The sequence below is a fragment of the Protomyctophum parallelum genome, assembly GCF_964188405.1.
Source record: "Protomyctophum parallelum genome assembly, chromosome: 9".
NCBI lineage: Eukaryota > Metazoa > Chordata > Actinopteri > Myctophiformes > Myctophidae > Protomyctophum > Protomyctophum parallelum.
In genome coordinates, this window is record NC_139706.1 from 9,985,528 (window position 1) to 10,011,477 (window position 25,950).

At 42.2% G+C, this 25,950-nt stretch overlaps 1 protein-coding gene across 3 annotated transcripts; it reads right to left on the reverse strand.

The window, feature by feature from the left end:
• Positions 1 to 6,910: 6,910 nt before the first annotated feature.
• sgcg (sarcoglycan, gamma) lies at positions 6,911 to 25,296 on the reverse strand. 3 transcript variants are annotated; one of them, XR_014569741.1, is made up of 9 exons: positions 25,115 to 25,296; positions 18,761 to 18,955; positions 17,229 to 17,330; positions 15,372 to 15,459; positions 14,172 to 14,291; positions 12,321 to 12,390; positions 11,026 to 11,149; positions 9,509 to 9,985; positions 6,911 to 9,459 (listed from the first exon to the last, which is right to left on the reverse strand). XR_014569741.1 is itself a non-coding variant. In XM_083773070.1 (8 exons), the coding sequence occupies exons 2-8, from the start codon at positions 18,953 to 18,955 to the stop codon at positions 9,818 to 9,820; spliced, it is 867 nt and encodes a 288-aa protein (XP_083629196.1). In that variant the 5' UTR covers positions 25,115 to 25,296; the 3' UTR covers positions 6,911 to 9,817. The 3 variants fall into 3 exon arrangements, 1 of the variants encoding a protein (XP_083629196.1); XR_014569742.1 differs by having other exon boundaries at positions 6,911 to 9,455; positions 9,506 to 9,985; XM_083773070.1 differs by having other exon boundaries at positions 6,911 to 9,985.
• Positions 25,297 to 25,950: the final 654 nt, after the last annotated feature.

The following is a 25,950-nucleotide window of genomic DNA, read 5'->3' on the forward strand; positions in this document are numbered from 1 at the left end:
AATAAAAAATTTGAGAACATTTTCTGATTTACACATTGTTGGAATACATCATTTGTGTAACTAGCAACTTAATATATGAATGTTTTGCCAACTCACCTTCCTCTTGCGGCTGTTTGGAGCTGTGTCCATGGGTTTGATGACCTTGGACTCCCTGCTGTTGGCGAAGTGGACGAAATCAATCTGTTGGAGAAAATGCAGTGATTTGTAACTCAAGCCGATTTCCTTCATAAATTAAACTAAATAAACGTAATCGTTTTAATTGGAGGTTAGTGTACACACATAGTACCATAATATGTGTGTACACTTACCAGTGATATTGTTCATATCTATGGTCAATCACTTCAATTCAACAGGCAACACCGTTTTAAACTTTCACAATTACAACCTTCCCCCCCCCCCCCCCCCCCCCCATGTCTCTGTTTGCAGCATAACCTCATTAACTAAATTCATAAACAAAACAATAGGTCAAGGATTCGGCAAAAATAGAAATTCTAAAGTCGCATTGGGAACTTGTAGATTCGCCAATTTTGGCTAAGAGTTCGCAGAGGGGAAAAAGGAGAGGGGAAAGTACAGCCAACTCCAGTCAACAACATAGGGCTTAAATAGTTAAAGGTTTGTTGAATGTGAGCTTAGTCTAATTTCTCTATTGTACAGATCTGTATCTGTAGTAAAGGTGCACTTACCATAAAGTGGTGTTTGGCTGGTGGTGGCCTTTGTCCCTGGCAGGCTACTCCTTGGCCGCATTCACCATGGCACGGTTTTCCTCTCCTTCCCTCGCACACGCTCAATTTGGGCCTAAAATTGGCAGCCGTGCTTTGCGAGATCTTCTGCTGGAGGACGTGCCGCATACTCCTGCAAAAAGAGTGAGATGGGAATAAGGAGATTAAGCATGAACTCCAGTAAATAAACAACAAGGTAAATACTAGTCACATCAAGAGTGCAGAGAGAGCAATGTATGCCTCAAAGAAACTAGGATTCCAGGTAAACAATGAATCTATATGTCTAAACAACATTCTTCAACATTTGTGGTCAAGAAAAAAAAATTATGAACACAAAACCATGAGAACAAGTGACCAAGATGAATACATACTTGAACAAAGCAGAAGATCTAGGTCCTTCCGTCTTGGCCACGGGCACGGTGTCCCTCTTCCTGGTGGTGGTGGTGAGTTGCCTAGGGGGTAGCCTCGATACCCAGGGTTTCCTAGGGGGAGGAGCTACAGGGGAGTCAGTTTCCGTGTCTGAGTCATCTGTCAAACACGGAAACCAACTCACCTGTGGCTCTTTGGGTCCTTCTCTCTGTGAGGCCTTCACTGGCACCCCCTTCAGTATCACCCTGGAATTCTTGGGGTCATCGATGCATTTCCAGGTCCAGTTGTCTAGGTCCAGGTCCTGTGTGAGGAAATGTAGACAATTGTAACTTTTTTTTTTTTTTTTTTTAAGATATTTTTTTGCGGCTTACGCCTTTTATTGATTTTTGAAGGGACAGACAGTAGGCTGACAGGAAACGGGAGAGAGATGGGGGGATGACATGCAGTAAAGGCCGTGTCGGGTCCGGGAGTCGAACCCGCGGCACACTGCGACTGGATTACCAGTCCGGTGCCCAGACCGTTACGCTACGGCCTGGGCCGACAATTGTAACTTGAGATAATTTCCTTCAATAAATGTAACTACAGGAAATTGAAATTTCTTATAGACAAAATTATGTAGACTTCCCAAAATAGGCAGTAAGCTCACACTCACTGTGAGATTGTAGATCGGCTATTGTTTGAATATACAAAATTGTAGTGGAGTAAAAAAGTACAATATCTGGCTGTGTAGTGGAGCAGAAGTATTAAGCTATTGAAAAATGGACACACTCAAGTAAAGTGAGGAACAGAAATCTAGTGTACTATGGTGTTTTCCACCATGTACATACCGGTACTGGAAGGTGCTCGGTCCTCTTCAGAACCATCCTGACTGCCTGGGGGTTGTTGGGGTCCTGGATCAGAGCCGAAGTCCAGGTGAAGCTGGCAGCTGCAGCATCCTGTGGGAGACATTTGTTAGTTAAGCTAATTTACAGCTACATACATTGAAGTGCAAGAAATATTGAATCGATAATTTAATTGAGGATTCAAAAGTTTCAAAAATAGCAGATCTACAAGCTCGAAACGCACTTGCAGATCTGTTATTTTAGATACTATTGTGACTCGCAGGACACTGCCAGAGGCACCAAGAGCTCCCAGCCAGCAGACTGGTGCTGTGGGAACCAACACATGGGCACCGGTCACGAGGACGTCCCATACTAACATGTACTCAAGAAAGATGCACGAGCGCAAAGCACCAACGAGCTGGCCGGATGTATGGAGAACCGGGATGACTGGAGGCGACGATGGAGGGCTCCAGTCTGAGGACGACCTAGAGAGAGTGACGTGAAAATTGAATTGAGTATTCAAAAGTTTCAAAAATAGTAGATCTACAAGCTTGAATCGCACTTGCTGATCAAGTAGGGCATTAATTTACGAAAAACACAAAAAGTATATATATTACATATATATATATATAATTTAAAATTTTAACAATTGATTTGAATAATATATAAATGACACTTAGCCAGGAGCCACTGCTCCTTAACGTGGAAGAGCTTCATGGCATGCATCCAGTACAGATGCTTCCTCTGGTCATCATCTCATGGGTGCTTGGATCCATAAATCCCCTGGATGGCCTTAAATTGGAACGCCTTGGGAACCCCCAGGAATGGATTAAGTGGCTATTAATGCTGCCAGGCAAAGGGAAGTCTGGAACTCTCTGCTGGAACTGTTGCCCCTGAACCAAACTCAAGTGGTTGAAGATGTATAAAAAGATTATGCAGCCGGTTAGTTCTTACACAGTAAAGTAAACATCATCAGTGTTCATTTGTCCGTTTGTAACTCTGAACGGTCCCCACTGCTCCAGCACAATATAGTATAAAATAAATCAGTTATTTTAAGTTAACATCAGCTTATTAAAAACAGCCGATGTACTTACAAGCTCACAATGTGTCACGAATCATGCGAGGCATTTTGTGAGCATGTGGATCTGCCATTTTCAACAAATCTTGAGAAAAACATTTTAACACAAATATTGTAAAATATGGGAAATCTGGGATCTACCCGACAATATTTTCGCGTGGGTGTCTGTATCGTATTCGTAGCGACACGACATAGCCAAATGCATATTAATCTGGGTGTCGTTGAATTGGACATAGTCATACTATCTGATGATGAGAACCTAACGGTAAGTGGCCGCACTGGCTGGTAGGCCTACAACCCCGGTTGAAACCATTGCAATATAGGCTATATGAGAGTCAGCAAACCGTTAACATTTGGGTACCTTATATTTGAACCGGTCCAGTTGGCTAAATTTGTACAATATCAAAGTTAAATTAACAGGAGTAGAGCAACTTGTTAATTGTTCGGTCCGCAGTACAATTTAAAAACGACTCCCATGTCCCATTATTACAATTCACCGTGTAATTGTATGCATTTAGAAACGGACGGTTTTCAAAATTTCATTTATCAAGTATACATTTCAAATGGGCGAAAAATACACGGACCAGTATCCACAGGCACAGTGCAAGTGCAAACTTACTAACTAGTCAAAATAATCAATCCTAAACAAACGACATTGAAAGAAAACAATGCTACACATTAACTATTTCAAATCAGGGCCTAAACCTAAACAAACCGACCGTCTGTCTAAACTACCCGTTCTCTAATTTTTTTTACATAATTACAAGTTTACAGTACATATATTATTAAATGTTAACATACCATCTCAATTGCCTCAGGTAACGTTGTACGTTGATCTTGAAGAAGTAGTAGTCTCTTGAAGAAGCTAACTGTCTGTCTGTGGTTGTGACTCAACAAACGTCCGCTCAGTTAGAAGGTCAGTCAGTGAGTGAAGAAAATGAAGACAGTTTGATATTACATTAACGTGATCTCAGACGCCTGCCGTCCGGTTGGCTGTTTTGAATATGAACTCGCGTTGCCATTGGATAAGCGACGCTCTCGACGCTCGGCCCCGCTCTGATTGGTCAGTCAAATCAGAAACCGACATTTCGCGAGAACGTACGAGACCGGACGAGAGGGAGAACAGACATACAAGCTCACAGTGCGTCACACCTGTCCTGCAGCCCGTTGTGGGTTTGCAGATCTGCGGTTGTCGTAGCACGCTAGGCTACCGCTAGCTAATATTGTATTCATAGGAGACCCTTTCCAAGGGTGCGCTCGTTTTACCGTATAATTTCCCCCCGCCGGATACTGTTAGTATGGGGCTATGACGTTTATTTTTTTTGAATGCGACACACTATTATTTCCCCATAATGCACAGAGTGGTACTGTTCAACTGATGGCAGACGTCAAACACAGCTGAGACGACTGAACCGAACTTAGAGAAGATAATTATTAGCCGTAGGATTAAAATGTGTCTGTCCATTTTGGAACGTGGGCTAGCCGTGCAGCAGCAGCTCCCTATAGACCACACCATCTACGGAATTCATACCAATTGGAAGAAAAACAAATGGACCAAACAAGTCAAGATCTACCAGCAAGAGGCGTGTGTCTGTGTGCGTGCGTGCGTGCGTGCGTGCGTGTGTGTGTGTGTGTGTGTGTGTGTGTGTGTGTGTGTGTGTGTGTGTGTGTGTGTGTGTGTGTGTGTGTGTGTGTGTGTGTGTGTGTGTAATCCACGCGCACGCACGGGCCGGCGCACGCAAGTGTGTGACACAGACACATGACTAGCAATAGCACATATTTAATAGCTGTCATTTACTTGAGTTGAAGAATGCGTAATTTTGTCACATCTTCACGTTGATCCAAGCCGGATCAACATCCAAGTGGTCAGATGGCTGGACCCGACACAAACACTGTCAAGATGTTCAAATCTGCCCTGATCCAAATATGGTTGGGAAACATGAACTGTCTCAATCATGACAGTTTGAACAATGGAGATGATGACACACAACTTTTTTACTTTAGGCCCTACTTAAAAATACAATGAGGTGTGAATCATCAGTGAGATCAGTAGTGTAGTGGTTGTTTGAAAATCTATTGTATGCACGAGTGCAGAAAGCATTAATTAAATGGAACCAAACAACAAAGAAAACCAAGCAGACGATGTTCCCGTGTATTAAGGAAAAGGGATGGATTGAATGAGGAAACTATTCTATGATCCATATACACTGTGTCCACCAGGGGGAGTAAATCCCCACTGTAGTTGTGACTTTTCATAGTTCTTGTCCTACTGCCTGGCCCTACTCTATATACTCCTACCCGACTTTTCAAATTCATGTTTTTATTATATATTTACCGTTATTAGGCTTTAGCCTACTTCATGTACAATATTGAATCAGGTTTTGATTACGCGGTGAATAGCTACGTTCTTTCCAGGTGCAACGAACATTAAATGGCAATTTGCTAAATAGATCAACAGGTTTTGAAACCTGACCCGTGCATCCATCGCCTCATAGGGGTTTTATTTACTTCATGTTTTCCAGGAATAGGCCTGTACAAATAATTGTATGCCATAATTTACAAAATGGAAAGGCTGATCTGCTCTAGGAATTATTATGTATAAACTGAAGTGTATAGGCCTACCGTCCTATACCGCCGGACGGTACCCTGATAGAAGTGTCTATTTGTATGTCTCAAAATGTTTTTGATGAATTGAACAATGTGGACCCTGTTGTAAACAAGTGTAATGCTTAATTGGGTCGTCCACTCACAGTTAACAGTCTTTGTATTGAGTTTGTGCTTAAAATGTACTGTAAATTCTACAAACTGTTAATAAATATTTCAATCAATCAATCAATACTCGACTCATAATCGCTTCAACGTGATGCCTGGGTGAGATGAATCGTCTGTGGAAATTATGCGATATAACATATACCCACTAGATGGCAGTAGAGGGACAAGAATATATTTTTACATTATTCATTATATTTAACCAATCGGTTACAGTACATGTATGTTAATATAACCAGCACCTCTGCAGTGGTTAGAGGTGGTAGTTATATGGTCACACGCTCTTTATATCCTCATGGCTGGCTGTCATTTATTAATCTATAGCTCAGTGATTTTCAACCAGTGGTCCGGACCGGGGACCACCAGTGGTCCGGGCCGGGGACCCCTCCTTGAGGGGGTTCCAGCCTCCAGGTGGTCCCCACTCAGCCACTCCCCAGCAAAAGAATAGAGTTGGTAACATATAGTGAATACCAAACGAGTCGCCCCTTTACCAACTCGCCCCAGGCGTATACAGCGGAACTGAATTCATCCTTAGGGCTCCAAATCACACCTTAGAAAGCATGAGTGTATTTCAAACAGTGTTTTTTTGACTGGGGGGGGGGGGGGGGGGGGGGGGGGTCATATTTTGACAGCAGAAAATGCCTGTCATAATTTCACCCCCCTCCCTATATGATGGAAGCATTTGGAAATTGCAAGAGGCAACAGTCTGGCAAGGCGAGACTAGTGTGCATAGAGCACACACACACACACACACACACACACACACACACACACACACAATCACTCCTCTTCTCCTCAGCTACTACGCTACCTCTATAGCTTGTCTTCCTCACAATCACATTTATTATTTACTTTCTTGAGTGTAGAAACAAGCGTCGGCTTCACTGATTTCAATAAATGATTTCATACATATGAAAGTACAGTGATTGCTCTTTTAATATACAACTCTCTGATGGATTGCTGGAAATAATGCTGTATAGGTCAACAGAGTGACAAGTGGAGCCGTTTGAAGTTCAGACATTGTTGCAAAACTTGTGATTGTAGGCCTAGCCTACATATATAGCTTTAATGCCTGAATGCAAAACATGCAAGGCTTAAGCCTTAGAGAATCTGAAATGTTTTAACTGATTAGATAGATATATCTACAACTCAAAAGAACTCCAAACTGTTTATTCAAACATGTAAAATGAATAAATACACATGTAGCATTCAACATTGTATAAAAATATACCAAATCCTGAGTTGAAGATTTCAATACATCAACTTTTCAACACTATAAGTAGCCTATAAAGGCCTATTCCTACTCGAGTAGGAATAGGTAAGCGTGAGTCGCTAACCAGCGCGGCATGACGTCATGTAGTTTTCGGCGGTCACATACAGTGCCGTCGCTAGGTATACGCGGCGCAATACGCACTGTGAGTAGGGCAACACGCCGAGAGGGGTAACAAAATGTGCCAACGGTGTCAAACCGACCCTCAAAATTAAAAAAAATCACCACGGCTCTGCCGCGTAATAACGAGCGGCTGTGTGTGCGTCCTCGCAAACAGCGAAAATAGCCGATCTGCATGAGGAATAGCAGCGCTCTCGTCGGGACGGGGGGCAGCACAAATATCCTACAAGTAGCCTAGGGCAACCAAATGGTCAGCTACGTCCCTGGTCAAGTGTCACCTAAAACTGGAGTATGAATAGGCCTTTACTTAACACAAAATACAATGAGACAAATTAAATGTTTACACGTTGATGTTAATACATTTTCTGGGGGCTTCAAGTTCAAAGCACTCACATGGACTCAAAACAAGATCATGAACTCATGTTCAAGTAATCATGAACTTTATAATACATTTAACAGCCAGACTACTTTATTTTACAGCCTCAACTTTAAATATTTACCAAGAAAGCCAATTACTGATAGTTACAAACAGTCCTACATCATTGTAAATTAGGAGAAAACAGTCCTCTTCTTTGACACTTGTAAGCAGTGACTAGTAACAAACATGAATCCTGACTTGAGCCGTCAGGCTAGAAAGTAAAGTAGGTCTTACACAAACAAATAAACATGAAAAAATGTGTTTAGCCTATCCCTAAAGGATTTGATTTAAAAAACTGCAAACATAATACTGTCGCTAAAGAGCGGGTGGCTTATATGTCATGAGATCCTATATGTTCTAACACTAACACCTGATACGTCTTGTATCATGGATCTTGAAAAAAAACAAAAACATACAAAAGCAGTCTCTAATGTAATTCTGGACTGGATTTTACTCTTACTAATATGTCTTATCATGCCTTTCTCCCCAATATATGCAAAACATATATGCAAAACATTACACCTCAAATAAAAACATTTACTATATATCAAGGGCTTGGCACCAGAAGGGCATAACTAGACTTAGACAAAAATGTACAGAAAATACAAATTCAAAACACATTCCCTTCTTGTTAATGTCCAGTTTAACTCCAGACATTTTGCTGATTAATCGAAGCCCTTGATGTATAGATATGATTATTGCACCTCAAAATGATATTGCATAGGATGTAAGCTGATAACCAGCTCCTCATTGCCCAGCCATAATACTGTGTACAAAAAACAGAACCTAAGTTCTCCAATACAAGAGAGTAATCCACAAGCTACTCATTTCCAACATGATTCAGTCAAGTAGTAAAATGAACATTCAGTAAAAGAAAATAATTTGCATTTTGGAGATGCATATTCATCATGAGGACGTTTAAAGATGGGGTGCCGTGATTTTTGTATTTTTTCCAGTTTTTTATGTGTTTGTGACAGTACTTACGGTACCCCTTGTGTCTTCCCTTTGTATTTAGGCTTCTTCCTGGAGGCTGAAACCTTGACAGTCACCCCCTCCCCTAAGCCCCTCCCCTTATATCATACAACAACAGCTGTGGGTGTGGCTTCAGTTCAGGTGGATCACCCATCACCACCACCCACCAGAGGGCAGGCAAACCAGGCTTACTTGATGAATTGGTGGGTGTGTCCACATAAAAAACAACATTTTAACAAATACTGTACACTTTTTTTGAAAGAAAATGTCCTCCTTATGGTTGGAAAGTAATCACGGCACTCCATCTTTAGAGACACGTACCGTACGGTACCGGCTGCAAGACAGTTGGAATCCTTTCCTCTTTCCACTGTCTCCTCTCTAAGCTGCACTTTAGATTGAGTAGGACAGGATGGATAAAGAGGTGATGACCTCAAGACCTTTTGAATCTTTACCTTATGTCCCATTTTTATAGCGCTTTTCCAAGTGCTCAAAGCGCTTTACAATGGTTCATTCATTCATACATTGGGAAAAATAACGTGATCGGGACATCCCTATAGTATCAATATTATATCCATATCATATTAGACTGGATATTGTCTGTGATTTTGGATAGTGTACTATTGTGAGTGGTCTAAGTGGTCTATAAAAATATAAATATCAGATTGGCAGATACTCACAACAATCAAATGACCGGGATCGGATCGGGAGCAAAAAACTTGATCGAGGCCAGGCGGTTCAGGCACCTATAGGTGGTCGCCGGTTCGAGTCCCGATCCTGACGAACCTTTCTGTGTATTCCCCCCATCTCTCTCCCCGTTTCCTGTCAAGCTACTGTATTTCTATCAATAAATGGCAAAAAAGCCCCAAAATATCTTTAAAAAAAAACGTGATTGGGACAGGTAGCCCATTTTGCCTTAACACTGCCTTAAAAAATCGTGGGATAAAATATATATAAAATAAAATAAAACACTGCTGATTTACTATGATCTGACTGACTCCTGCCACTTATACAGTATATTAAACTTGTACAGTATGTATGTCATTTGTACATAAAAGATCCCATTTGCCAGAAGCATCTTAGCACTGTGATCATCTTCCATCCATCCATCCATAGTATAAAATGAATATGATTTTTAGTGCTGAGAGACTCCTTTAGCAGACATAAAGATATAAAGAGAGTTGTGCTTTCTTGCTTCTCAGAGGACTTGCTCTGGGGGGGGGGGGGGAGGGGGGTTGACATTTGACAGTGGCAGTAATCTGTTCTTGTTGTCAGAGTCTTTATCTAGCAATCCTGGCTCCCGCTGCAAGTGGACTGCAGTCCAGCCTTGGACACCACGACCCTGCCACTGGGGCAGACGCACACCTCGTACAGACCCTGGGCGTTACCCGACACCTCTCCTTCACTCTTGGGCAGATTTGGCATTTTCAGCAACTGGGTGTCCAACACCAACTGTGGAACACATGCATGAATAGATTTTAACGGGCAGATCCGGTGAATCATTAAACCAGAAGAAATGTACGGAGCCGTTTTGGTGACAAGGGGTGTATACTGTAGATGCACCGACAACCTTATAGGGACTACACGTGATACAACAACAGGACCTCACGGTTTAAGGGGACAGATAGATATTTTCTCAACATCACTCTAGTCATATATCCAATATTACGCCATAGGTGTATGTTCAAGCTACATTATTTGTAGTTTTGTAGAGGGTAGTAGCCTACATTGGCCTATGTACACTATAGGTCAAACATACAGTACCATAAGGACATTTTAATCATGCTGAATAGAACAACTAGATATATGAAATTTCAAATAAATTATAAACATTAAGCTGCTCTGCGGCGACATGGACATAAGGGCTATACGCTTGCATGTGGGCCCTTTGTCTAAGACAAATGTCTTCCTCGGGAGACAAATAATAAAGAACCTTGAACCTTGAAGCTCCCTTTGTAAAAATGTGCTTTCTGTCGGTCCCCATGTGAGACGTGATGTGAGAGTGTCATGAGGTGGACCTGATATGCTCCGTAGTACCACATGAAGAAAGAAAGAACATTAAATACCGTTGATGATAGATAAACAGACATACAGACTTGTCACTTGAGACTAGATCAGTATTTTTCAACTGATTTTTTGGATAGGGGCGGGGGCCAGTGCCCCCATTCCCCCAAACCCACCCACCAGCCAGGAACCCAATTGAAATGTAAGCTTTTTTTTGTTGTATTGTATTGTATTGTATTGTATGACAGAGGCCTAATGTGACATCCCTGAGACAGACATTAGTCAGCATATCATGGTCAGTATCTTGTCAGTAGCATGTCACGTGACATGATATATATAGACAGACAGACAGACAGACAGACAGACAGACAGACAGACAGACAGACAGACAGACAGACAGACAGACAGACAGACAGACAGACAGACAGACAGACAGACAGACATATTGATAGATCGATAGATATTACAACAAATTAAATAATACTTACTCCATCCTTGGTGCTCTGCAGTAAGATGTCCATGTTGGAGACGACTTCGATGTTCCCGTTCAAAGCGCTGATCACAACTCCTTTAGGGCCCTCCATAGTGAGAGCACGGGTGGGGCATTCCAGCCTAATAAAATAGCAACATTTTTAGAAGATAAGATTGCACTTTATTTATGAACTTCTTTTCGAAACAGTGTCAGAAACAAAGTGCTTACGAAATAACAAAAATGAAATACAGCCATGTGAGGAAACTAAGATACATATATTAGATAGAATACAGTACATAGATGAAGGAGAGGAGAGGTGAAGGATACTTAATTGGAATTTCTTTGATTTCATATCTTCGTGAAATTACTGCAAAAATGAAATAATAATTGTGGTGTTTCGCTAAGGGACCGCCGGCCAGGTAGGCGCCTCCACGCCGGAGAGAGACAGGCAAAGGGAGGTGGAGCGCCGCGGCAGCCTCTCGGTCGCATCATAGAGGGGCGGTACATACCGGCTGTCATCCTACCTGATTGCTTCCCACCTGCGTCTCCCACCTACAGCATACAAATAGCGCAGCCTCCCTCTCAGTCAAGGTCTGGTCTCTCTGGTGTGCACACGCTATCGAGCGCCTGGCGGTAAGACACTCACCTCATTCCCTCACTAAATAAGCCACATATGATGAACACTATAATAACTACATGTCTCTCGTCTGCAGGCAAACTACGGCTCTGACGAGTCATACGGGAACTCTGAGTAAACCCCGGGACGGGACCAGGAGGATAAGAGAAACCCCATGCCCCCCATTCATGGAGTAGTTGACTTTGACTCTGTTGCCCATAGCGACGTGACGTCACGTGCATAGAGCAACCCGAAAGGAAGGGAAATAACGATTAGATTAAATAAACCCCCCCTCGCGCCTACCTGGAACCACGGGAACCTAGGAGGAGAGGAAGGGGATAGACATTTGTTGGCTGAGTGCCTCTTTGTGAACGGCTACCTTAGTTCACCTCTTTCAGTCGTCAACTCACTTCTAAATAAATGAAGGCTTCTAATATCCAGTAGCGCTGTCTCTGTCTTGGTTTGTGATCAAAGTGCTACATAATAATAATAATAATAATAATCATTATTATTATTATTATTAAAAACTAATAGGAAACAAAAAACAAAGGGACCCATACAGATTTGCCCATGACCCACAAATGGGTCCTGACCCAGTGTTTGGGAAGCAGTGGTATACTATACATTAATATCCTCCAAATGGCAGTACATTACAATATACTTAACAGTACATTACTGATGTGTTCAGAACTCACAGCAATTCATCTGTTCTTCCTGATACTAGAGGCACCTCTACGGAGTGCTGGAACAGTGCCCCTTCAGCTCCTGATGATGACAACACACACACACACACACACACACACACACACAGTCACACCATCATCAGCGATCAGTTCAGCGAAACGTTCAGAGACACTGCAACAAGTGACAATTGTTCTATATTTAACAGATATGGAAAAATTATTCCGACCTTAGCCTTGTCACTGCTGGCAGATGCGGGCCTAACCTTACCATTCTGAAACTTCATCTAAATCTGAATGGGGGCAGTTTGACACCCCAATCAGACATGTTGTCCCAAATCAACTGGTTTGGTGTGCAAAGCATAATGGCTGTCAGACCATAATGCGATTGCATGTGCAGTTATCTTGTAGCAACCAGATGTTATTTCAGAACCAAATGTTATTTCCAAATGTGTCATTGGTGAGGTGAGAGAGAAGACCGCCTGCTGTGCCTGATATAATCATTGTGCTGACGGGCCCCACAGGCAACAACAAACATTCTCATTACATTCTGCTTTTGATAACAATCCAGCATGTCTGATGATGAAGCAAGCTGCTCGTCACTGCATTGACCACTTCAACCCACCATTCAGGGCAGAGGAGATTTGATGCAGGAGGAATCATGCAAGAGCAGAGCAGTATACAGTAAAATTTAAAATGTGTAACCGGTTACTCCGGTTAGAGGCCAATCCAATATTAAAATTGGCTAGTGAGGCAACCGTGCATCTTTCACTATTGGACTCATAACAATCCCTGTTTCTGGTGGTCATCGATCCCACCCGTTTTTTCTGTGATATGATATCCTTTTAGACTAAGTGACTCTACAGTCTGTACTGTTTACATTTCTGACTAATAAAGTATTCAATCAATCAATCAATTCAAGTTAGCATGTGGCAGTTTCTAAATGCTGGGGAATATTTATAACATAATAGGGTACTCAACATGAATGGATTCACAATGGGGCTCCATGGGCTGGCAAGTAGACTATATAATTGAAAAGAATGTGCTACCATGAAGTTAGCATCTGTACCTTCTGTTCTGTGTTCTTAATTCTGTTAGTGTCCTTTGTGGGGAAATAAGTAGCTTCAATGTCATCATGACCACTTGAACGTCAGCATCTATATTCTGGGGAGAATATATTTAGCCAAAAATAGCCGATCTAGCTCATAGATCGGTTATTTTTGTCGAAGAAATTTGGTGTGGTTAATCTTTCTGTTAACAGTAATTGTTGTTGTTGTTTAATTTAGCAATGAGCTCCTTGCTCCACTCCCACCATCTGCTGGTTAGTGTAGCATGAAATGACCCAGACATAACGAGGCTATCAACTTTGACACGCTCCTGGCCACTAATTAGCTCTCACACAGTGCCAGGCCAATGACCGACCGACCTGTCATCAATACACAAACTGGACAGCGAAAGACACCCAAACAAACAAAGGACAGAAAACAACGGCGGTATACTAAAAAACTAAATCTGTTATTGCACAAATATACTGGAAAAGTCAGGTTTCTCACACAGTCCCTTACTTTCAATAACCCATTTAGACCCGGTGTAACCTATACGTCATATAGCGACATTATTTATTTATTTAATAAGAATTTGAATGTTTTCAGAAAACCTTAGGTTAGGTTTTGGATGTATGTGTTTTTAGAATCTGCCTAAGGTTTAAATGAATCAGTTCATACACCCATGGCATGAACTGATATACACCGATTTACATTGAACGGTTAAAATACGAGTAATTGTAAATCCCTCACGATTGGGCTGATTCCACATTTCATATCCATGGGCTCACATCTCTTAATCCAGACATTTTTCATAAAGTACCTGTGACTCGCAGCTTGCCTGGTCCGACCTCAGCATCTTTACCATCTGCTCGGAACAGCATGTCGCCATCGAGGGTTCTCATTTCGAGACTCTGTGCATGAGCATGTACCTTGTCTGATTCTACAACAATAAAAAAACAGTAGAAGACATTAGGAAAGCAGCACTGAAATCAACAAATATGATCTAAAATAATCTGGTATGAATTGCTGATAAAAGTCAAGTTTGTAGGCCTACTATCAATATTAATCTATTCAATATAGATGTTGACTGTCAAGCTCAGGTACGCGCTTTAATTTTGAGGCATGCTACAGAGCATGTAGCATGAGCTTGTAGCTGTGTTTGTAACTGAAATCATGTTTCAAACATTTAGTACAAAACCGAGCTTAAAATCACTGCATTTTAACATATAGGGAATGTGCTAAATAAATGAATTGATTAATATAAATGAACAGCAAGGCAATAACTTTAACTATGATGAAGAATAGGCCAACTATGTGGTTGTATTTAGGGGGAAATGGAGGGGGGGGGGGGGGGGGGGGGGGCGGTTATGGCTTAATGATCATTTTAAAGGACAACTTTAGTTTTTTTCAACCATGGTTCATCCCTAAAACGAAAGAAAGCAGCAAATGAAGAAAAAATAACACTCATCTTTTACTTTCTCTAATAACAACCTAAAACATGAACCATGGTTGAAACAAACTAAAGTTGTCCTTTAAAGATGCACGGTGTCTCTGTGACACAGCGTAATCGTTTTGGCATATAACAAAGTCCTCTAGTCTACGCACCCCACTGGGTTGCCATTAAAGGGGAGCAAACACTTCCACAGACCCCAGGCGCTCTGAATAATAGAGAACAATGTGGAACTGATGGCTAACAGAGGCATGTTGGATGAAATGGATTTTAAATGAGAATCTGAGAGATTTTGAATGGAGGGATGCCTTCTTGTCACTGTTAATATTGGATGGGAGCCCGCTGGAGGACATGTCTGTGAGTGACTTTGCTGTTGCCCACATAAATCAGTTGAATGTTAAATTTTTAACATATCGCCCCCTCTCTCTCTCTCTCTGTGTGTGTGTGTGTGTGTGTGTGTGTGTGTGTGTGTGTGTGTGTGTGTGTGTGTGTGTGTGTGTGTGTGTGTGTGTGTGTGTGTGTGTGTGTGTGTGTGTGTGTGTGTGTGCGCGCGCAGAGTCAGCCTCTTACCTACAGCTATTCTGTCTGTGACATCACCATTCTCATTGCGGGCATTGAGGTAGACATTTTCAGATGCGTTTATTAGAAGTGGAGAATCCTGGAATATAAAAGCACAGTAACCGTCTACTAATGTCCTATATGTTAAACCCAATTTGTGCGGGAACCCCTTTTGGTGTTAGCATTATGTTATGCTTTAGCTATTTCAAAATAGCAGATCTACAAGCTCGTAGCGCGCCACAGAGTGGCACGCTACGAGCTTGTAGGTATGCTATTTTTGAAAAGTCGAAGAACGACTGACATAGAAACATAGCTTTTTCAGAAAACTGTCAGGATGTAGAAGACATTTTTAGAATCTGATCTCAGGTCAAAATGGGTTAAAAAAAAAAAAAAAAAAAAAAGAGCACCATGCGTCCCTGAGAACCAAAGAGCCCACCTGTTTAGCATAACAGGGCAGATAGCATTTCTGTAGACTTAGATAGCATTTGATACAGACTTATAGCATGTTATGTAGACATTATAATTGCATTGTATGTAATCATAGCACGTCATAGTACATATGTATAGCATAGTAGTATAGATGTATAGTTTATATGTATAGCTTCATTATATAGATATTCCACTGTTACTTTCTTAGCTTACGCATGTTTCTTGATAAATGTTTTTATGTGATGTATTCCCATGCTTTTTTGTTCTTGCTTAATGTAAGTCGCTCTGGATTAAGAGCGTCTGCTAAATGCCTAAATTGTAAATTGTAAACAGCAACAGTTTCACCATCTGCCAAAATTATTGGTTTGTTTGTTCATATAATCAGTGCTTTTAGTGAAATACTTTGTTTAAAAGAAGCCCTGATAGCAAAATTCATTCCTTTTAGATATAGTCAAGATGACACAGTAAATCCTGTATATTTTCATAAAGCATAGAATACATTAGTGAAAGTGTCAGTCCATAAATGGAGAATACATCGCCTCCTAACGAGGTCTGTAAAGACCTAAAAAAAAATAAGGGTTAAGGAAATCTCTGCTATGAGCGAGCAAACCCCTAACATGTAAACAACTGCAGCAAAGTGTTCCCATCTGCTGCTATAGCCGGCTTGTCATAAAATATTTTCCACCACAAATATCCAGGAGGTTAATAGGGAGCTTTGCTGCATCGCCATGTGCACAGCGAGTCACCGCCTGCCAAGTCCTATTCTTTTCCTAAAAGTTTCTCTGCTAATTCTACAAAGCTGTGTCAAGAAATATTCCACTTAATGGAATGTTTCAGCATAATGAGGAAGAGGTCTGAACGAGGGGTGTAGCCCGCATGGATTCCACAAACAATCAGAACATTGACAGTGTGAGTCAACATCATGTGTGGACCGTTTAGACTACTTAATTCCGCATTTATTTATAACCTAATTTTTTTGTTTGGTGCTAGAGGGGTTATAAGGAGCGTAGATGAGGGTGCTGAGTGGAAAGTAGAGGGAGGGATCGAGGCGAGGGAGAAAGAAGGAAAAACCAGTGGAATTTGGCCGTCAGGGCTGAGGCCGGGCAAGTCACTTTCATTGCAGTTGGTCCAACAAGTAAAACTAAAACTAAACTATGCACATAATAAAGCAATTATTAATTTTGAATATTTTTGTATTTATTTATTGTTTATAAACTGGATATGACAACATTCGTGAAGATTTCATCAATTCAAAAGGCAATTTAAATGCCTGTGGGACTGTTAGTATGTCGGACCAACATTCACCCTATCTGAGGAGACTGTTAAAGTCCACCCTCCCCAAGATCAAGGAGCCAGCCATGACAGTCAGGGACTATATGGGGGAATTGGGAACTGGCATAATAACTACATTGATACGGAATATACATTGACTGTACTTACCTTCCTGGAGTGGATCTCTTGGGCGTACAGAGGCAAAAGGAACTCCGACTCGCCATCTAACTTTACCCCATCTGAATGTACTTGCAGGAGTCCCATTCCTTCCTGGAATGGCAGCAAGGCCAAAGGCGCACGCGCACGCGCACGCACACACACACACACACACACACACACACACACACACACGATAAGACAAAGAACAGATTAGACTTTGTTTAGGATTACAGCACATGAAAGAGAAATTGCCCTGACCATAGAGGCCAAACATTGCAATGGGAAAGGTGTGCAGAAGCAACTCCGGGGCTTCAGTCTAAACTCTAAAAGCACTTCTAGCCAGGAGGTCAAGAATAGCGATTGTATCATCAGACCCCCACAGCACGGCTCACAGATTGGCACCGCTGAGAAACGTGTAGCAATCTACGCTCTAGGGCTGCCAGCATACGTGCTATATAAACCAGAGCCATGGTTTGTGTGTTGTTTTCTTGCGTAGGTGCGTGCGTGCGTGCGAGAGAGGGAGAGAGAGAGAGGGAGAGAGATGTTGCATGTGTGCAGTTGTTATGAATCTGCATCTGCATAAATCCACACTTCCCATCTGGCCCACAGACAAGGAATCAGCACTATATCAGGCAATAACAGACACATCCATCATTTAGAATTTTAGAGAGACAGAAATCAGTAGATCAACGAGACATGCATGACAACAACATGCAAAATAGGTATATTTGCTGAGATGGCTGAAAAGCTTAGTGGAGTTAGTGCAGTTAACACGGTTCCGTTCCACGTACCATCCTCTTAAAATTCAAATGCACAAAAACTATACTGTGCAGCCTCTGCGACAAGCATGTATAAAGGCTCATGACAAAAGGCGAGAAGCGGGAGAGAAGAAAGAAAGAAGAAATTCAGTTTTTCTTACTTCCTCATTAAACAAAATCACACCAACGTGTGTGTGTGTGTGTGTGTGTGTGTGTGTGTGTGTGTGTGTGTGTGTGTGTGTGTGTGTGTGTGTGTGCTAAACAGACATACCGGTATACATACATACATAGGGACATACTGTACATAGAGACATAGAGACACACACGGCCACGCTGCTCAACAGTGCCACTTTAGGTCACCCAGTGGTATTGTAGCTGTCTATACTCAAACAGACACACATGGAGACATACAAACATACTGTACATAGAGACATACATACAATGGGACATACATGTAGTACACATGGATTAGGCCGGGACATACGTATATAGGCTAGCTGTTCATCGGTTGAAAACCCCTGGACTATAGGGCATAAGTCCAATTATAGACGGGAACCCCTTTTGGTGTTTTAACTATTTAGCTATTGAAAAATAGCAGATCTACAAGCTCATAGCGCGCGCTACGAGCTTGTAGTTCTGCTTATCGTGAAAATGTGGCACAAATCTTTGAATATATATTCTTTCAGAATACTTTTTATTTATTTCGACGTCAGGCCTAAATAGGTTAAGAAAGAAAGAAAGAGCAAACGGTGAGCAGTGCGTTCCATGCGCTTTCCTCCGTACCGTGTTGAACCACATGACTCTCAGTAACCAGATGGTCAGGGCAAAGTTGACGACCAGGATGATGACGAGCAGCAGGACAAACAGGTACAGGCATCGCTTCCTCCAGCCGTAGATGCCAATCTTGTAGACGTGGTCGGGCAGCTGCCTGGGGACGCCGCTGTCCTGGGTGGTGCTGACATACTGCTCCCGCACCATCTGTTTGTTGGTGCATGGGGTGGGGTGGGGGGGGGGGGGGGGGGGCAGTCAGGGGGATGTAGACACGTATAGGCTGAGGCATAATGGAAACCAGTGTTGATTTCGTCGTCTAATACTATGACCAAAAAAAGAATCGTCAACGACCTTTTTTCACTGACAAAAACTAAATGGAAACTAAATCAAAACTAGGCTATGATGACTAAAACTATGACTAAATATATTGACAGTAGAAGGGAGTTCCAGCCGCGCCTCTAGCCTATAGCAGGCCAGTCTGGTGCATCTCAGAAGCAGGACAGTAACATGCAAACAAGAAGGCACTGGAGCAGCTCTGACGATTTAGGCCCTTAGTTTAATATAACAGGGTGCAGGTAAAAAGTGACAACATTTGTAACATGTGTAAGTTACATCTTTGTCAGGTCACTTTTTACCTGCACCCTGTTATAATAAACTAAGGGCCTAAATCGTCTGAGCTGCTCCAGTGCCTTCTTGTTCATAAATATATTGACAATTTCGTCAACATATAAAAACAGACACACAAAGCTACATGATGGAGACGGTGTGCCCACCGCTCAAGAACTGGACTAAAATGTTAGGAATGGACTAGTGGACAAGAGATCCTGCAGTAAGTCATTTTACACATGGTTGCATACTGAAAATAGCAGATCTACAAGCTCCCAACGTGTCGCAGCGAGCAAGTGTCAAACCAAGATATTTAGTCGACAAAAACATTCCAGGTGACAAAAATGTGACATAAGCTAAATTAAAAATATTCAAGAGACTATGACTAAAACTAAAATCAAAATTTGCTGTCAAAATCAACACCTGATGGAAACAGCCCTATACTCTCGTAGGCTATTTTGCTGTTGGGCAGAAACCTTCTGTAATTGTGTTTTCTTTCCTACAGATTTTGTTCAAAACTCACACAAATCATATCGGCAGTCCTGTTATGTAGTTTGTTGTGGGCCCCGCGGATATAGGCAACCTGGCTAAGACCGTCTGTGTGTTTTATAAATATTTAACCAATGCAAAGCATCAACAACAGCTTGTGGAAATGATATGCATTTGGAACACAAGGAATCTGAATCTGGTCATGGTGACTGAACATGATAAGCAATGAGAAGTGGTAGAAACTAGAATGCAAGGTTATTGGGTATAACAGAAAGACTAGCAACACAATACACCACTAAGATGTTAGTTATGTAAGTACTGTAATGTCGTCAATTTGGTATTGATATGCCACATTTCATTATAATGTAATGTAACAGTCAACAATGGCGTGATCATGTATTTGATACGAGTTGTTAGATCTCTAGATGTATCTGTATTATTCAAATGTATCATGGACAGACCAACATGGCACTTAAATACGCAGCCCTTTTCAAAAACTTTATAATAGTAGGTCATTCATGAGCTCATGCACTGTTCTTCGAGTGCATATCTGGCCCGAGTACCAATGGAAAAGTTGAGTGAATTTCCAGAAACGTAGCTGGAGGCAGAGGCAGAATGCTAGTGCAATGGTCTCCACTTAGCTATTGCTATCAATGACGAAAAAACAAGAATGAAGCACCACAGACAGCACATTTAAAACTACATGGAATCATAAGGCATAAGACCAGTTCCAACCAACGCCCAAATGTCTCTATTATAAAGGGAAATTTAACCACTTCATCGCAGGAATATAAAGCCTGCCCCGTGGGATGTGCTCATCTGACAGACTGGTGGTGGTGTGTGAGCTGAGTGCAGAGGCGCATTTTGTGCTTTTCTGCTCCACTGGGTCGCAGGCAGTCACTTTCTATTGATTCATCGCCTAAGAAGCATTAATAATAGCCCAAGACCAAGACTGTGAAGGCCAGAGTGAATGTTTCCAGTTGTAGATTTTATGCCTCAACAAAATACTATGCATTCTAAATTCTTCTCTATTTTTTCTTAAGCGATATACAAATCTTGGGAGAGACAAACGTTGACAACATCATAGATCTGATGAATCACAAATACTAATGTAATTAAACATTGATTAAACTAAGTATTTTCCTAGGCAGGCAGGCTCTCAAAGGCACTGTTGTTTTCATAACATACTTGCCGCCACATTTCCAGTTGATGGTAAAAGTATGTCTTTACAAACATGGCACCATGTAAACATGGCGTCCGTCATGTTTAAGCAGTCACTTGATGGAGTTTAAGTATATCGGGCTCTTCTTCGCGAGTGAGGGGAGGACAGAGAAGGAGATCAGCCAGAGAATCAGAGCGGCAGAGGCAGATTGTAGTCGCTGTACCGCACTGTTGTGACGATAAGAGAGCTGAGTCAGAAGGCAAAGCTCTCTGTCTATCGATCTTTCATGACCGAAAGAATAAGGCATCTCCTTAGGGATAGGGTGAGAAGTTCAGTCACGTGAGAGAGGCTCGGAGTAGAGTAGCTGCTTCTTTGCCCGGAAAGGAGCCAGCTTATGTGGTTCAGGCATCTGGTGCATCGGGAGGTCCTCGATGCATGTCCCACTGGGAGGAGACCCCGGGCAGTCAAAGGATGAGATGGAGGGATTACATCGCCACACTGGCCTTGGAACACCTCAGGATCCCCCAGGAGGAAGTTACTAATGTTGCTCTGGAAAGGGAAGTCTGGAGCTCTCTGATGGAGCTGTTGCCCCCGCGACCCGACTACGGATAAGCGGTTGAAGATGGATGGATGGATGGACTTGACTCACTTCACGCCCAACAGTTAATTCCTCCTCGATGTTAACAGATGATGATTCAACCAGACTATCCCTCTGTGATTTCACTATGATGATTCTACCAGAAAAGCCTTGGTGAGCGTTATAGTGACCGACTATAGTAGGCCTATTGATTCTGTAGATCAACGTTCCGCTATAATTCACATGGAATTCAAACAAGTCGCCTCAGCTACTTTAATATATTTCCTTTGCTCAACTAGCTATGTCTTTCCCAAAGTGCGTTCTGGAATAATGGATCAAAGTAACCAAACACTGCTGGGTTTTACGTCTCTCTCTCTCTGTCTTTCTATAGGGTTCATGAGAATGAGTTTCGGAGAGGATGGGGATGCTGATGATGATAAACGTTTCTGTGGACACAAACAGCTCGTTCCCTGCGGTTCCCAGTAAACATGGGGAATGAGTGAGTTGGCATACAAGGATCGTAAGTAGCCTATAATCTCTCCTACAACGCCTGCTCCTCTACAGGATCTGTCGCAAGCCCAGACATGATGAATTGCCTTTATTTCGCAGACAAACACATTAATTTTGCCCAAAGAGCTTCCCCTACCTAATAGCACCCCTAAAAGTGAGAAGGGGAGGGAGGTGGGAAGGTGATGCACCTTGTTTAACTGGACGCTTATTAATTTCCCTGTATCTCATTATATTCCACAATCAGATTTATAAGAGCAATTACGGCATAGGGCTAACGCTGGATTGAATTTCTGTTGACAAATTCCAACTTCTATTTACCAAGTAGCTGTAAAGTCTCTGCCAATAAGTCCATAGTCACGGCCACAGGCAGGCAGTGACTATGTGACCTACACATTTTCAAACAGGCTGGGTTGTTTTTCCACTGGAGTGCTCTGGTGGTTTAATCAGTGTGTGTGTGTGTGTGTGTGTGTGTGTGTGTGTGTGTGTGTGTGTGTGTGTGTGTGTGTGTGTGTGTGTGTGTGTGTGTGTGTGAATATAGTCTATTTACCATAATCATCCCCATTAGCAGCCACAAGATCATTTTGTGCATGTGGGCTGCGATCATCAGCGCATTGGGTTAAATGAAGAACCAAGGTGAACACGCTTTGTTCATTATGGTGTTAATGACATTGTTCCAAACAGCCTCAATTAGTTTAAATGAGGAAACTAAAACCCTCTCATTTCATCACCAACAAGAAGGTATGGAGGGAGAGAGGGAGATAGAGAGGGAATGTGATCACTGTCCAGGTACTGAAACACGCATGCACGCACGCACGTACGCACGCATGCAAGCCAAGCACACACACACACACACACACGCACGCACGCACGCACACACACACACACACACACACACACACACACACACACACACACACACACACACACACACACACACTTTTATGAATTGTACCTTTTTGTCAATCTTTGTCAAATTCATATTCCATACTTGAACACAACATTGTTATGTAAATGCTTATGACTTGAACAGAATCAAGCTGAACTGAATTGGCTAGAGTCCACATGTGTGAAGGCTTCTCCCAGGCAGCGGCTCCGGTTTCAGGACAGCAGCCCGGCCACAGACCAAGTCCTCCATAGCAACCCAAATAAACATTCTTTTAAACAGCCTTGCTACTGGAGTGCCCAGGAAGGAATCCTCAACACACTCATGATCCAAATAAAATACCGTCTGCCCTTTCCATCTTTAACAGAATCATTTTTTTTGTTGCTGTTCAGTGATATTTTTTGTTTTAGAATAATTTAAGATTAACTTTTAGATTAACATTAACTAGTTAATGTTATTCTTCTGCTCGCTGTCCCCATTGCAAGAGACCGTTGAAAAGTAAATAGTAAATGTAAATATGTAATGATAAAATAAAAGTTTATTTGCTTTTCTTTTCAGGCCCGTCTCTAATACTTACAAAGCTCCCCCAGATCAAGATTGCTTAATTTGATTTTATTCTCAATCTAAGATATTGCTCATGAGCATATTCAAAAATGTGAGGGGCGCTCTCATCATCATACATCATCTCATTCTGGCCAATCTCTCCTAATAGTACTGCGTAATGTCTCACATCTCTCTACCAGCAATACAACGGTAACCCCCATGGCACAATCGTTATGGGATGCTCAAACAATGACACATCTCCATTACACAAACCCTCAAAGCTGGACATAGGAGGGACTAGCGCCCCTCAAACATACTCTTGAACTCTAGTTCACTGAACTCTACAATGAAACATGTGCATGAGGAGTAAAGGATATATACTGTACATGCACAATGTATGTCAGTTGGCCTGTGTACACGCCGAACTAAAGCTCTATAACTGTCTTACTACTGCTGCTTTGTTTGAAAGGTTTATTATCATGCTCCCCACACCACATATTATCACCACATATTATATTTCTAAGGCCTTCCAGCCCATTTACATGGTTCTCCCCTCCTGAGATAAAGAGTATTAGGCTTGGCAGTTTTACCAGGGCTATCTACATGTATCTTGGGGCACCCACCCAATTAACCTCCCCAAAAAAGCAGTGCTCCCTGCCTGGTTCTGTGACCTCTAAAATGAGAACCCCTAGCACCAGAGAGGCAGCCTAACTGCTTGCCTAAAAATCCACCAGGGTTTGGCAGTAATTGAGATTCCAGCCTTCCCCTCCAACAAAGAGACCTAAACCGAATCCCAGCAAGAAACCTATTGGAAAACACAGATCACAAAAAGTTTGAAGATGACTTTGTACAAATTGCCAGCCAGGGGACAGTCACCTATTGAAAGGACTGATGGGGAGGTGGGAAGGGCTCAGAGGTTGAGCGATTGAAAAGCATAGCATGCAGTCTCATAATTGTCTCTGTCTCTCTGTCTGTCTGGTGAGTTCATGCAGCCTTCATGTCTCCACAGTGCTGTAATGCTTCCATGTCTAAAAATAGGCCATAACATTGTAGACTAAATTTAAAAAGACCACCCCCCTACACACACACACACACACACACACACACACACACACACACACACACACACACACACACAGTATAATGTATGAGCATAACTAATGACCTGTATCTGACACCAGCATGAGTATTATATGCTGTATATATTATAAATCATTACTGAGGTTGTCACAGTTATTTTTGTATGCCAATATTGTCGACCATTTATGGTCAAAACTGTTAACAGCTATCCAAGCAAAAATGCTTCCCTACACAGTAAGTCCAAAACTATCTTTCAGTGCAAGAAGGTGATAAAACGACACTAAACCACAGCACATGTGAAAAATACTAGTTCAGTCAGCGACAACATACCACAGACAAGTTGATACAGTACAGTAGGTCAAAGTTTAGAACACACTTCAGCTTTCAGTAACTGTACCTATAGAGTTGAAGCCAGGCATGAGGAAGACAAATCACAACAAGGAGCCTAATAACGAAAAACCACAATGACCCTAACCCGCAGACAACAGAAAGAAAAGCACCTTAGGTTTACTTTACCTTTTTGTGTGCTGAAGCACAGCAGTGGCTTCTCTGTTGAAATGGCAAGCAGGGCTGTGTGTGCGAGAGGCAGCAGCAGCAGTAGCAGTGATAGTGGAGCTCCCTCCTCGGCAGTCTGTCTGTCAGCCACTCAACAGCTGTGTGCCATAAATCTAGCTATGGAAATGCCCCCCTACCCAATCACCACGAGACGGCGCTCCCACTTCCTGCATATCCAATGTACTGTTCTCCCTCTCTCTCTCTCTCTCTCTCTCTCTCCCCCTCTGACTCCCTGCCTCAGGCTTACCAGTTCTACATGCTACTCAGTATCATCTGAGTATGTGGGTGGGTGAGTGAGTGAGTGAGGAAAAGAGGGATAGAAAAAGAGACAAGAGTGGGGAGAAATGTTATGTACAGTGTTCATATCCAAAATTCTCTATATGCATTTTTAAAAGTAAAAATCCTCCAAGTTCATCAATCAGTATCTTTGAAACATAAGAGTGCGTGTTGTTTAACCGTTAACTTTTTTCCGTTTCCCCTCAGGCGCTCATCACTTTCTTAAGTTGGAAGCAAACCTTTGGGGGAAAACTCTTCAAGTGTGTGAGATGCCTCTGGTACTACGCATGCACGCAGACTAACGGAGAGACAGATTCCACAGAATAATCAAGAGTTCTGCCCTTAACTGCCACTGCATTGAGGACAACCTCCCTAAAGAATCCTCGTTCTGCCATATGCACCAGTGACTCACTCTCACCGGACCCAAACCAAGACTTCAGTCCAGTCTAATTTGAGGCTTCAGTAAAGGTTTAGGTTTTCAACATTGAGATTGGCTGGCCCTTGTGATGCCACCACTGTGT

Excerpts from the sequence above, each read along its gene's own strand:
- sgcg (XM_083773070.1), bottom strand. The coding sequence starts at position 18,955 with ATGGTGCGGGAGCAGTATGTCAGCACCACCCAGGACAGCGGCGTCCCC. Across the intron at positions 17,331-18,760 it reads GAGTCATGTGGTTCAACACG|GAAGGAATGGGACTCCTGCA; the intron begins GTACGGAGGAAA and ends CTGCCATTCCAG. Across the intron at positions 14,292-15,371 it reads CACAGACAGAATAGCTGTAG|AATCAGACAAGGTACATGCT; the intron begins GTAAGAGGCTGA and ends TTATTGTTGTAG.